The 14,001-nt window shown below is 47.6% G+C and overlaps 1 protein-coding gene across 1 annotated transcript in view; it reads left to right on the forward strand.

The window, feature by feature from the left end:
* CPS1 (carbamoyl-phosphate synthase 1) overlaps positions 1-14,001 on the forward strand; it is a 123,066-nt gene that overhangs the window by 70,709 nt on the left and 38,356 nt on the right. The window contains exons 23-27 of the mRNA XM_063933134.1: positions 4,816-4,881; positions 8,078-8,141; positions 9,525-9,706; positions 10,804-10,998; positions 11,110-11,177. Coding sequence (XP_063789204.1) covers positions 4,816-4,881; positions 8,078-8,141; positions 9,525-9,706; positions 10,804-10,998; positions 11,110-11,177 — 575 coding nt within the window. The remainder of the gene's footprint in view (positions 1-4,815; positions 4,882-8,077; positions 8,142-9,524; positions 9,707-10,803; positions 10,999-11,109; positions 11,178-14,001) is intronic.

Here is a 14,001-nt window from a genome sequence, read left to right on the forward strand (position 1 = left end):
GCGCTACGCGCGCCACACTATTTTATTCTCCCTCTATGGGGGTCGTGGACCCCCACGAGGGAAAATAATTGTCGGTATTCCGGCTGTCGGGCTCCCGGCGCCGGCATACTGAGCGCCGGGAGCCCGACCGCCGGCAAACAGAAGACCACCCGTTTATTTACAGTAACATGCAATTATACATGTGCTGAGGTAGCATCCCATTGTAGGGCAACTGCACTGTCCCCCAGCAAGATCATTATGGATATTAATAGAAAGACAACACTTGTCAGCCCTGGTCCTCATATTCTATAGATAAAGCATTCAGGGGGGAAACACACAAATATCAAGTTAATCGGCCACAATGACTCCAGGAATAAAAATGAAAATATAAAATATTTGTCCCAGATTACTGTAGTGAAAGGAATGAAAGACTTTTGGTGGCAGCTTTAGATGCACAAGGGGAGATGTATCAAGCATTGGAGAGAAATAAAAGTATTTCTCCAAGGCTTGATACAGCAGCTCCTCTTGGCGATGATTTTAAACGTATAACCCTGCTTACATTAACTCTGGAATTGAATCAAGATGTGGTCAGGAATTGGGGAAGAATGTTTCAGCATAAAACAAGAATCATAGGGGGTAATTCAGAGTTGATCGCTGCAGCAAATTTGTTAGCAGTTGGCCAAAACCAGTGCGGGGGGGGGGGGGGGATATAACATGTGCAGAGAGAGTTAGATTTGGGTGGGGTATATTGTTTCTGTGCAGGGTAAATACTGGCTGCTTTATTTTTACACTGCAATTTAGATTTCAGTTGGAACACACCCCACCCAAATCTAACTCTCTCTGCACATGTTACATCTGCCCCACCTGCAGTGCACATGGTTTTGCCCAACTGCTAACAGATTTGCTGCTGCGATCAACTCTGCTAGTCACAGTCCTACATTATAGATGCCAGGAAACATGCACAGGTTCCTTATACGTTTGTTTCATCTCTATGAACCCGTCAATACAACTGCATGTAAAATAAAGCTCTTCAGGAGCCTTGCAACTCGTTAATACTTATTAGCTGGTATTAACTGTATCTCTCAGGAAGTGCGTGTGACGGTTTAACACGCACTTCCTGAGAGATACAGTGAAAGGGTATCCGGTCTTTAGGTCAACAACACTAAGGTCAACACTCATTAGGTCGATCGCTATTGGTCGACATGTATTAGGTCAACGTGGTCACTAGGTCGACATGGCAAAGGTCGAAACATGAAAAGGTCGACATAATTTTTTCAAATGTTTAAAAAATTTTTTTTACTTTTTCATACTTTACGATCCACGCGGACTACGATTGGGAATAATAACTTGCTTGAAGCGTGGCGAGCGGACACGGTGCACTAATTGGGGTTCCCGGTCACTTTACGAGGAAAACAACACCAAAAAATATATTAAAAAACTCATGTCGACCTTATCCACGTTGACCTATTTCATGTGTCGACCTAGTCACTGTCGACCAATAGTGGTCGACCTGATGACTGTCGACCGAACGATTCACACCCCAGTGAAAGTGCACGGATATTTTGGAATATTTTATGAACACATTATTAACTTTTATTTATAAAGCACTGCAAAGTGTACGCAGCGCCGCACCTGCTATACATAAAAAACAAAATGCTCATTTGCCCGAGTGGATTCCATTCATACAGAGCTGTTGATTTGCCCAGCATAAAGGGCTTTTATATGACTGTTTTCCCCCTGTAAGGTAACACCTCTTGATGCCATCTTTCATGAGGATACGAGATGCTTTTTTGTTGTTATTTATCATAAATTTACATAATATTTATCAATAATTGAGTGGAACAAAAAATAGTCCTAGGCGCTGTACTGAATAGTGCTGGTACAATAATCCCCCACCTGGGAAAGAGGATTGCCAACCTCATGAATCTAAAAGCACAGGTAGCGCTTAATAATACATATACACTACACCAAATATGACTGAATAATATTTATCAAGAATGAAAGATAGTATAAACCTCCTGGGGGTACGTATATAAAAAAAATGCACTTAACATGCATATAAAGATACCATGGTATATCTCACAAAATAAGTTACCAAAACACAGAATGAGATAAAATGAGGCAGCCTGTTTACTGAATGATAGAACGTAATGTGCACTAAGTGTCAAATGGTATTGGATATATTAGCGCTTGGTCAGCCGGCCATTAGGAAACAACGGCGGTAAGTAACTGGCAGTTAGTGACTGATTTATACACAGACCTATGGATCACTTTACATTCCGTGCATAGGTAGTGTATAAGGAAAACACAAAACACAATGGGGCATGGCTGTATGGTTGCCCATAGCGACCAATCAGACTGTAGAAAAGTGATGCTACAGTATAATCTGACTGGATGGTATACGTTACATTATATAGAAAATAGCATATTTGTGCATACTGCAACTTGGCATTACATACGCTCCAGTATGTCTGCACTCATTATAAGGCTTATGAATGAATTAACAATTAAACCATTTCTCTATATATTCTGACACTTGTCTGCCCCACGCCCTGCCATGGTCTCCCTATACTTTGTGTCTACAGCAGCCAATAAAACAGTGTCGCTTTTTACTGTGGGCGGGATTTACTAAAGGGAAAATGCGGTAAAACCCCCGTTTTACCGCATTTTCATATGTACTAACCGCCGGCCGACGCGTTTTCGCACCATAGGGTATCGCCATCTTTTTATGGCGATACCGTATAGAAGCCTATGGGACTCTCACCGCCGCCGCCAGATCCCGCCGCCGCCCCGCTCACGACGACCCCCCCTTCCCCCCGGCATACCTGAGAGGCTGCTGGTGCTGCGGCTCCCCTCCGCCTTCTCCCCCGCAGAACAGCCTTGTCTCCTTCCGGCTGCAGGGGGGAGGAGAAGCCCGGGGACTCCCTGCGCACGTCACCTCCCGGCTCTGGGAGGTGACGGAGACCTCCGCCGACCCCCGCAGACATCATCGCGGGGGCCTCCTATACCGCATTGCGATACTAATCGCATATGTTAGTACATATGCGATTAGTATCGCTGCGGTAGTTGGCGAGGGGCGGCGATGTCTTATAGTGCATCCCGCCCTGTATGTGAAATATATACACTGCTCAAAAAAATAAAGGGAACACTAAAATAACACATCCTAGATCTGAATGAATGAAATATTCTTATTAAATACTTTGTTCTTTACATAGTTGAATGTGCTGACAACAAAATCACACAAAAATTATCAATGGAAATCAAATTTATTAACCCATGGAGGTCTGGATTTGGAGTCACCCTCAAAATTAAAGTGGAAAAACACACTACAGGCTGATCCAACTTTGATGTAATGTCCTTAAAACAAGTCAAAATGAGGCTCAGTAGTGTGTGTGGCCTCCACGTGCCTGTATGACCTCTCTACAACCCACACAAGTGGCTCAGGTAGTGCAGCTCATCCAGGATGGCACATCAATGCGAGCTGTGGCAAGAAGGTTTGCTGTGTCTGTCAGCGTAGTGTCCAGAGCATGGAGGCGCTACCAGGAGACAGGCCAGTACATCAGGAGACGCAGAGGAGGTCGTAGAAGGGCAACAACCCAGCAGCAGGACCGCTACCTCCGCCTTTGTGCAAGGAGGAACAGGAGGAGCACTGCCAGAGCCCTGCAAAATGACCTCCAGCAAGCCACAAATGTGCATGTGTCTACACAAACGATCAGAAACAGACTCCATGAGGGTGGTATGAGGGCCCAACGTCTACAGGTGGGGGTTGTGCTTACAGCCCAACACCGTGCAGGACGTTTGGCATTTTCCAGAGAACACCAAGATTGGCAAATTCGCCACTGGCGCCCTGTGCTCTTCACAGATGAAAGCAGGTTCTCACTGAGCACGTGACAGACGTGACAGAGTCTGGAGATGCCAAGGAGAACGTTCTGCTGCCTGCAACATCCTCCAGCATGACCGGTTTGGCAGTGGGTCAGTAATGGTGTGGGGTGGCATTTCTTTGGTGGGCCACACAGCCCTCCATGTGCTCGCCAGAGGTAGCCTGACTGCCATTAGGTACCGAGATGAGATCCTCAGACCCCTTGTGAGACCATATGCTGGTGCGGTTGGCCCTGGGTTCCTCCTAATGCAAGACAATGCTAGACCTCATGTGGCTGGAGTGTGTCAGCAGTTCCTGCAAGACGAAGGCATTGATGCTATGGACTGGCCCGCCAGTTCCCCAGACCTGAATCCAATTGATCACATCTGGGACATCATGTCTCGCTCCATCCACCAACGCCACGTTGCACCACAGACTGTCCAGGAGTTGGCGGATGATTTAGTCCAGGTCTGGGAGGAGATCCCTCAGGAGACCATCCGCACCTCATCAGGAGCATGCTCAGGCATTGTAGGGAGGTCATACAGGCACGTGGAGGCCACACACACTACTGAGCCTCATTTTGACTTGTTTTAAGGACATTACATCAAAGTTGGATCAGCCTGTAGTGTGTTTTTCCACTTTAATTTTTAGTGTGACTTCAAATCCAGACCTCCATGGGTTAATAAATTTGATTTCCATTGATAATTTTTGTGTGATTTTGTTGTCAGCACATTCAACTATGTAAAGAACAAAGTATTTAATAAGAATATTTCATTCATTCAGATCTAGGATGTGTTATTTTAGTGTTCCCTTTATTTTTTTGAGCAGTGTATATTGGAATTTCTGTCCACAGTTATGCAGGGTTTTAAAATTAAAAATATATAAAGACCAGAGAAACATTTACAGAAATATCTATCACCTTTATTAACCGGATCTTCCTCTCTCACTCACAAATGTCATTTATTTTGCCTCTACAGATTGATACCTTGGCTGCTGAGTACCCAGCGGTAACCAACTACCTCTACCTCACCTACAACGGACAGGTATTATAGATCAGCTCAGCTGCGCTATGAACTGTTACTTAATGTGTGTGCGCGCTGCGCGCATGTGTCTATCTACCTATCTATCTGTCTGTCTGTCTGTCTGTCTGTCTATCCATCCATCCATCCATCCATCCATCCATCGTGTGCATACCCAGTTAAACATTTTTAATTCTTCAATATCCGCTCAGGGACAAGTCTGAATTTACAATTACATTTTGCACACAGCAATACCCACAAGTATATAAACTTAGCAAAACTCAATCTCCAAATACATTGGAATATACAGCAAGGTTTTGAGCCCAAACTCCCTTTCAAGCTGCACTTGCTCGTCAGGGTTATATGCACCACGGAGCTTGCAATCTACTGCTGAGCCTGGTCAGGGCCGGTTCAGACTCTTGTTGCGCCCTGGGCTACAATAGGGGGCGTGGTCAGTTACGCCCCCTGTACAGTAGTAGCGCCGCTGTAATGATGTACGGTGCGCGATGACGTCATCGCGCACCACACAGCAGGGGTCCTCTCCACGAAGGAAAACTAGACGCTACGGGTCTAGTTCCCTTAGTGGAGAGGACCTTTGCTGTACGGTGCGCGATGACGTCAACACGCACCACACATCATTACAGTTAAGGTCCTCTCCAAGAAGGGTAACTAGATGCGTAGCGTCTAGTTTCCCTTCACAGCGTGCAGCCCACGAACTTCACAGCGGGACAGCGGGCAGCGGGGGGGGGGCGCAGCAGCGGATCTTGCCATGGTGCGGTGCCCTCCGGATGACACCGGCGCCCTCCGGAAGGCGATGCCCCGGGCAAAAGTCCTGCTTGCCCGTGGCAAGATCCGCTACTGAGCCTGGTACATATATAGTAGGAGCTGGAACACTGGTTCTGGTAACCTTAGCCACAATCTGGTCCTGAAATGTACCACTACCTAGATGAGGACAATAGGAAATGGCCATTAAAGTGCAGCACTCTCCCTGTGGACAGGATGCACCAAGGTTTAAAGTGCAGCCAAACCTCGAAAAATACAGTGTTTAGAAGTCTGGCCACTTACCGCATATAGGTGGTCATTCCGAGTTGTTTGCTCGTTGCCGATTTTCGCTATGCTGCGATTTGTTGCTAACTGCGCATGCGCATGGTACGCAGAGCGCATGCGCTAAGTTATTTTACACAAAACTTAGTAGATTTGCTGGTGTTCGAACGACGATTTTCAGTCGCACTGCTGATCGGTGAATGATTGAAAGGAAAGGGGCGTTTCTGGGAGTGTGCTAAAAAACGCAGGCGTGTCAGGGCAAAACGCGGGAGTGTCTGGAGAAACGGGGGAGTGGCTGGCCGAACGCAGGGCGTGTTTGTGACGCCAAACCAGGAACTTAACGGACCGAGGTGATCGCAATCTAGGAGTAGGTCTGGGGCTACTCAGAAACTGCAGCAAATTATTTAGTAGCAATTCTGCTAACCTTTCATTCGCTTTTCTGCTAAGCTAAGATACACTCCCAGAGGGCGGCGGCCTAGCGTGTGCAATGCTGCTAAAAGCAGCTAGCGAGCGAACAACTCGGAATGAGGGCCATGCACCAAACCCCGGAAGGTGACAGACTCCAGGACTTGGATGCAGAGGGCAGCGTTGCCCAATAGAATCCTATGGGCTTCCATTCACAATTCCCCACTGAGAGGGATACAGTTGGATCCCACCCAGTAGAGGCGTCACTCACCTTAACTCCCGGTGCGGCGGCGGCAAAAAGTGATGGGGCTTCGCGGGAATTGGTGGGGCTTAATTAGAAGGGTGTGGCTTCACGAGTGGCACCCGTTTTTAGCCCGTTGAAGGACCATAAGGGGGCGGGCTTTGTGGGAAGGGGCGGGGCTTTGCGTCCCGACACCCGTTTTTTTTTGTTACTTGGGGGGTGTGGGAGGTGAAGGCTGACTCTCGGGGAGTCCTGTCCCTGCAGTGCTGGCTCCTACACAGTGACAGGAGCTGAGTGCTGCACATAATATAACAGTGCAGCACTCGGCATTTTGGTGTCACCCCTCGGCGGGCGACATCCGGGAGCGGGCCGCACCCCCTTGTGACACCACTGCCACCCAGCACCCCAAACCGTGGGGTGTGCATCACTATATGAATGCGCAAATAGGACTCCGGGTCATAGACCCAGAATACCTATCATCGCAAATCAGCTCTTACCACAAGAGCTGTCCTTTGTGATATTCCTCAAGCATACGGTATTAATAAACGTTGTTATGTTGCGAAGATTGGCAGGATGCATCGCAAGCTAAATGCACTATGCCTGATAGAGGATAATGGTCACACTGATCGGTATCCAGTACACTTGTCTCCTGAAGGTGTGTATATATAATGGGAACATACTGTAGGGTTTGATGAGATCTGTCCAAGGATATATACTGATCATTACCCAGCAGTGACGTGCGGTGAGGTGAGGTAGAGCCTTTCCTATCATACTAACTTTTCTGTCAGAGTTTTGACTATATAAAGTATATGGAAAATACAAAGAATATGTTTAAAATATCTTTTTTGTATTATTCTAATAATTTTTATAGCCAAAACTCTGGAGTAAAAAGTCTATGGCAGGAGCGCCTATCTTTTCCGCACATCTCTGATCAAAACTCACCAAATTTCCAGGAGTTTATACTGCTGCACCTGTGTATACTGCCTAGATGTATCTACTGCTGCACCTGTGTATAATGCCTAGATACATCTACTGCTGCACCTGTGTGTAATGCCCACATGTATATACTGGTGCACCTGTGTATAATGCCTAGATGTATATACTGCTGCACCTGTGTATAATGCCCACATGTATATACTGCTGCACCTGTGTATAATGCCTAGATGTATATACTGCTGCACCTGTGTGTAATGCCCACATGTATATACTGCTGCACCTGTGTATAATGCCTAGATGCATCTACTGCTGCACCTGTGTGTAATGCCCACATGTATATACTGGTGCACCTGTGTATAATGCCTAGATGTATATACTGCTGCGCCTGTGTATAATGCCCACATGTATATACTGCTGAACCTGTGTATAATGCCAAGATGTACCCTTTGGCTCATATATTGCGTGTAAATCTGGCTCTGGTACTAGCTAGTGCCTCCTGAGCCATTTACCTCACCGCACGTCCCTGCCACCCAGTAATACTTTATTCACCATGTCTGACAATATGGCTAATGCAGGTTCTCTTTCCCTTTCTAGGAGCACGATATAAAGTTTGATGACCATGGGATGATGGTTCTAGGCTGTGGCCCATACCATATAGGTAATGTCTGAGCACTGTCATCCTCTATTTTTATATAATAAAATGTTCATGAAAAAACATAAAAACTACAGTAAGGGCATAATTCAGGTTGGATTGCAGTAAGCAATCCAACTGCAAAAATTGCACCCATCCTGCGCATGCGCCCACATGTTCTGTGGGGGAGGGGAGCGCCGAAAATGCATTTGCCTCTGCCTGTCAATCAGGCAGAGGCGGTCGCAGGGGCGTCAACACTCCGTGTCCAGGGCGGAGATGGAGCGTTGCGGAGGCCGGCAAACTGGGGGAGATGCAGCGCGAATGGGGGCGTGATCACGGCAGCTGTGTAAAGTCACACGCAGCCGCCATGATCGGAAATACGGCGCCTGGCCTCCTGCGGGCGCCAGCAGGAAGCATCCTTGATTTCTGCTAACAAGCAGAAATTGCCATTTCTGCTTTTTGAAGGGGAGGAGGCAGTGGGCGTCCTTGCCCAGCGATGGACAGCCCCCAGCATGTGAACAGAACAGAACTGAATTAGGCCAAAGTACAGTACACCAAAAACACGCTAAAAGTGCCTAAACGAAACTGCAAAGAGGGACAATTATAGCACACGTAATCAGTTTAAAAACAATGTGAAGTAGAGATGCTTGGCGCAACTTAAGCTGGGTACACACTAGGTTGATGGTCTGCCGTCTGGCCAATCCGCAGACCTTTCTGACAATCGGTAAGTGTATACACACATAGCGATTGTCGGCCCGATGTGTTGTGCCTGATATCACAACTGGGCGGGTATTTACATGTGTAGGCCCAGTTGTGCTGTTAGTCACCACAGCAAGTGTATGGGAGGTTTATCACCAGCCCGTACACACCATGTGGTGGGCCGATATATCTTCAGATATATCGGCCACCGGCTAAACTGCACAGCTGACGTGATATGTCTGTGAAGGATATATATCGGCCAGTGTGTACCCAGCATTAGACTCCTCACCAGGGGTAGGGATTTGTACTTTTACTTGTATTGGCGTCTTGTTGCCCATTGCAGGCTAATTGTGTACCAGGCACAGTAGGTTCAGTCACTAGGAATTATTGACATCTCTGATGCTTCCCAAGATCAGAGGAAAATCCCCTTGGTCGCTCAGTGTACCTCTAGTAATATACAAGTGCACCTAGAATTATGCAGCATCGGAGGTTTGCACCGGTCTATAGACGGAGTTGGAGCAGAGTGAGGGCATAGCTTGCTGCAGGATGTACTTAAAATGGTGACTGTTGGGATCCCTGCGTTCAGCATAAGAACATCAGAACTGCAGATTATACAGAATTTTTTTTTATATTTTATTCCTTATTCCTTTGCTAAAACGATCTGTCCTTCTCCTCTATGACCCACTGACATCCCCTTCCTTAATGGTGCAGGCAGCAGTGTTGAGTTTGATTGGTGCGCAGTTTCCAGCATCCGCACATTGCGCCAACTCGGCAAGAAGACTGTCGTACTGAACTGCAACCCAGAGACAGTCAGCACAGACTTTGATGAATGTGACAAACTTTACTTCGAGGAACTGACACAGGAAAGAATTTTAGATGTGTTCCAACAGGAGGTGAGTGACCCAAGTCCTGACATACTGTATTGAGGTTACTGGATGAGACTCGTATTGCTGTAAAACGTTAACGTGCCCATAGTATACAGTGCTAGCCTGTGCTGCACATGATCATAGCTTAATTCAACAATAAGCCTGGTAACATTAACATGTTCTAGCAAATTGCTATCTGATAGCGGAACATGATTAAATGAATAAAAACCATACATATAAAAAGAAAAAACTAATTACACATTGAAAAAGCTGCTAATTTTCCTTCAGAGCGTAAATAGCAGAGAGGATGATGGGCAGTGGGTGACGGAGAGGATGACAGGTATAGGGAGTGGGTATAGACAGGGGGTGACAAGGATAGGCAGTGGGTTACAGGGAAAGGGCGACAGGGATAGGCAGAGGGTGACAGGAAAAGGGTGATAGGTATAGGCAGTGAGTCACAGGGAGAGGGTGAAGGGCAGTGGGTATCAAGGAGGGGTTGCCAGGTATAGGGAGAGGGTGACGGGGATAGGCAGTGAGTCACAGGGAGAGGGTGATGGGCTGGGGTGACAGGCATAGGAAGTGGGTGATGGGGAGAGAGTGACAAGGATAGGCAGTGTATAACAGGGAGAGGGTAATATGTATAGGCAGTGGGTCACAGGGAGAGGGTGATGGGCAGTGGGCGGCATGAGGAGGGTGACAGGTATAGGGAGTGGGAGGTGAGGAGAGGGTGACAGGGATAGGTAGTGGGTGTCAGGGAGAGGGTGATAGGTATAGGCAGTAAGTCATGTCACAGGGAGAGGGTGAGAGGCAGTGGGTGTCAAGGAGAGGGTGACAGGGATAGGTAGTGGGTGACAGGAAGAGGGTGATAGGTATAGGCAGTGAGTCATGTCACAGGGAGAGGGTGTTAGGCAGTGGGTTTCAAGGAGAGGGTGACAGGGATAGGGAGTGGGTGACAGGAATAGGCAGTGGGTGTCAAGGATAGGGTGACAGCCAGGTATAGGAAGCGGGTGACAGGGACAGGCAGAGGGTGACAGGGAGAGGGTAATACGTATGCTGCATATATTAAAATCTGTTAAGCCTATATTCCAGGCCAGTTGATGAGTATTCACTCTATCTCTTGCCAGCAATGCGACGGCTGCATCATCTCAGTGGGAGGACAGATCCCCAATAACATGGCCGTGCCCCTCCACAAGAATGGAGTGAAGATTATGGGCACCAGCCCAATGCAGATTGACCGGGCTGAGGACCGCTCCATATTCTCTGCTATCCTGGATGAGCTTAAGATTGCCCAAGCTCCATGGAAAGCAGTGAACTCTCTGGTAAGGCAGATGTCTGTAACGGGCTGTGTGTAAGTCTAGACAGAACCCAACTGCTCTATTATATAGGCAGTTTCAAGATTATTACACACATTGTGCTTTATTTTCCTGTAGGAGGACGCTCTGCAGTTTACAAAGACGGTGGGATATCCCTGCCTTCTGCGCCCATCCTATGTGCTCAGGTAATACAGACGTAGCACATTACATAGCTCTGTATCCTGAATGTACTGTAAAATTGTGTTTTATCTATTTATATATTTTACTTATTATGTTAGTTTATTAAACAAAAAATAAACTTTACATGGTCACTTACTACTCTGGGCAGCACACATGGGGGGTCATTCCGAGTTGTTCGCTCGTTATTTTTTTCTCGCAACGGAGCGATTAGTCGCTAATGCGCATGCCCAATGTCCGCAGTGCGACTGCGCCAAGTAAATTTGCTATGCAGTTAGGTATTTTACTCACGGCATTACGAGGTTTTTTCTTCGTTCTGCTGATCGTAGTGTGATTGACAGGAAGTGGGTGTTTCTGGGCGGAAACTGGCCGTTTTATGGGTGTGTGCGAAAAAAGGCAGCCGTTTCTGGGAAAAACGCGGGAGTGGCTGGAGAAACGGAGGAGTGTCTGGGCGAACGCTGGGTGTGTTTGTGACGTCAAACCAGGAAGACAAGCACTGAACTGATCGCACTGGCAGAGTAAAGGTGGGTACACACTATTAGATATATCTGCAGATCAATTGATCTGCAGATATATCTATGTACGGATCGGGCAGTGTGTTGTGCATACACACAGCCCGATCCGTCGGGGGACTGACGTCATGAACTGGGCGAGCGCCCGCCCAGTTCACCCGTCAATCACCGCCGGCCGCCGCAGCATGTGTACGGGCGGTCGGACGACCGCCACGTACACACACAGCGACGGGCCAATATATCGTTAGATATATTGGCTGTCGGCTGTGCTGCGCGGCCGACGCGATACGTCTGTGAACGACGGAGTTCACAGACGTATCGCCCGTACACACTGGCCGACGGTCCCGCGATGTATCGGCCGTTCAAGAGAACGGCCGATACATCGACCAGTGTGTACGGGCCTTAAGTCTCGAGCTACTCAGAAACTGCACAGAGAAGTCTTTTCGCAATATTGCGAATCTTTCGTTCGCAATTTTGATAAGCTAAGATTCACTCCCAGTAGGCGGCGGCTTAGCGTGTGCAAAGCTGCTAAAAGCAGCTTGCGAGCGAACAACTCGGAATGACCCCCATGGTGTAATGGTTAGCATTACTGCCTCACAAGGGTTTGATTCACACCATGGCCCTTACTGTGTGGAGTTTGTATGTTCTCCCCGTGCTTGAGTGGGTTTCCTCCGGGTACTTCAGTTTCCTCCCACAATCTAAAAATAACTGGTAGGTTAATTGGCTCCTGACAAAATGAACCCTCACGTGACTGTGTGTACATTAGAGATGAGCGCCTGAAATTTTTCGGGTTTTGTGTTTTGGTTTTGGGTTCGGTTCCCCGGCCGTGTTTTGGGTTCGACCGCGTTTTGGCAAAACCTCACCGAATTTTTTTTGTCGGATTCGGGTGTGTTTTGGATTCGGGTGTTTTTTTCAAAAAACCCTAAAAAACAGCTTAAATCATAGAATTTGGGGGTAATTTTGATCCCAAAGTATTATTAACCTCAAAAAACATAATTTACACTCATTTTCAGCCTATTCTGAACACATCACACCTCACAATATTATTTTTAGTCCTAAAATTTGCACCGAGGTCGCTGTGTGAGTAAGATAAGCGACCCTAGTGGCCGACACAAACACCGGGCCCATCTAGGAGTGGCACTGCAGTGTCACGCAGGATGTCCCTTCCAAAAAACCCTCCCCAAACAGCACATGACGCAAAGAAAAAAAGAGGCGCAATGAGGTAGCTGACTGTGTGAGAAAGATAAGCGACCCTAGTGGCCGACACAAACACCGGGCCCATCTAGGAGTGGCACTGCAGTGTCACGCAGGATGTCCCTTCCAAAAAACCCTCCCCAATCAGCACATGATGCAAAGAAAAAGAAAAGAAAAAAGAGGTGCAAGATGGAATTATCCTTGGGCCCTCCCACCCACCCTTATGTTGTATAAACAAAACAGGACATGCACACTTTAACCAACCCATCATTTCAGTGACAGGGTCTGCCACACGACTGTGACTGATATGACGGGTTGGTTTGGACCCCCCCCAAAAAAGAAGCAATTAATCTCTCCTTGCACAAACTGGCTCTACAGAGGCAAGATGTCCACCTCATCTTCACCCTCCGATATATCACCGTGTACATCCCCCTCCTCACAGATTATCAATTCGTCCCCACTGGAATCCACCATCTCAGCTCCCTGTGTACTTTGTGGAGGCAATTGCTGCTGGTCAATGTCTCCGCGGAGGAATTGATTATAATTCATTTTAATGAACATCATCTTCTCCACATTTTCTGGATGTAACCTCGTACGCCGATTGCTGACAAGGTGAGCGGCGGCACTAAACACTCTTTCGGAGTACACACTTGTGGGAGGGCAACTTAGGTAGAATAAAGCCAGTTTGTGCAAGGGCCTCCAAATTGCCTCTTTTTCCTGCCAGTATAAGTACGGACTGTGTGACGTGCCTACTTGGATGCGGTCACTCATATAATCCTCCACCATTCTATCAATGTTGAGAGAATCATATGCAGTGACAGTAGACGACATGTCCGTAATCGTTGTCAGGTCCTTCAGTCCGGACCAGATGTCAGCATCAGCAGTCGCTCCAGACTGCCCTGCATCACCGCCAGCGGGTGGGCTCGGAATTCTGAGCCTTTTCCTCGCACCCCCAGTTGCGGGAGAATGTGAAGGAGGAGATGTTGACAGGTCGCGTTCCGCTTGACTTGACAATTTTGTCACCAGCAGGTCTTTCAACCCCAGCAGACCTGTGTCTGCCGGAAAGAGAGATCCAAGGTAGGCTTTAAATCTAGGATCGAGCACGGTGGCCAAAATGTAGTGCTCT

Source organism: Pseudophryne corroboree, chromosome 7 (genome assembly GCF_028390025.1).
Source record: "Pseudophryne corroboree isolate aPseCor3 chromosome 7, aPseCor3.hap2, whole genome shotgun sequence".
Lineage (NCBI taxonomy): Eukaryota > Metazoa > Chordata > Amphibia > Anura > Myobatrachidae > Pseudophryne > Pseudophryne corroboree.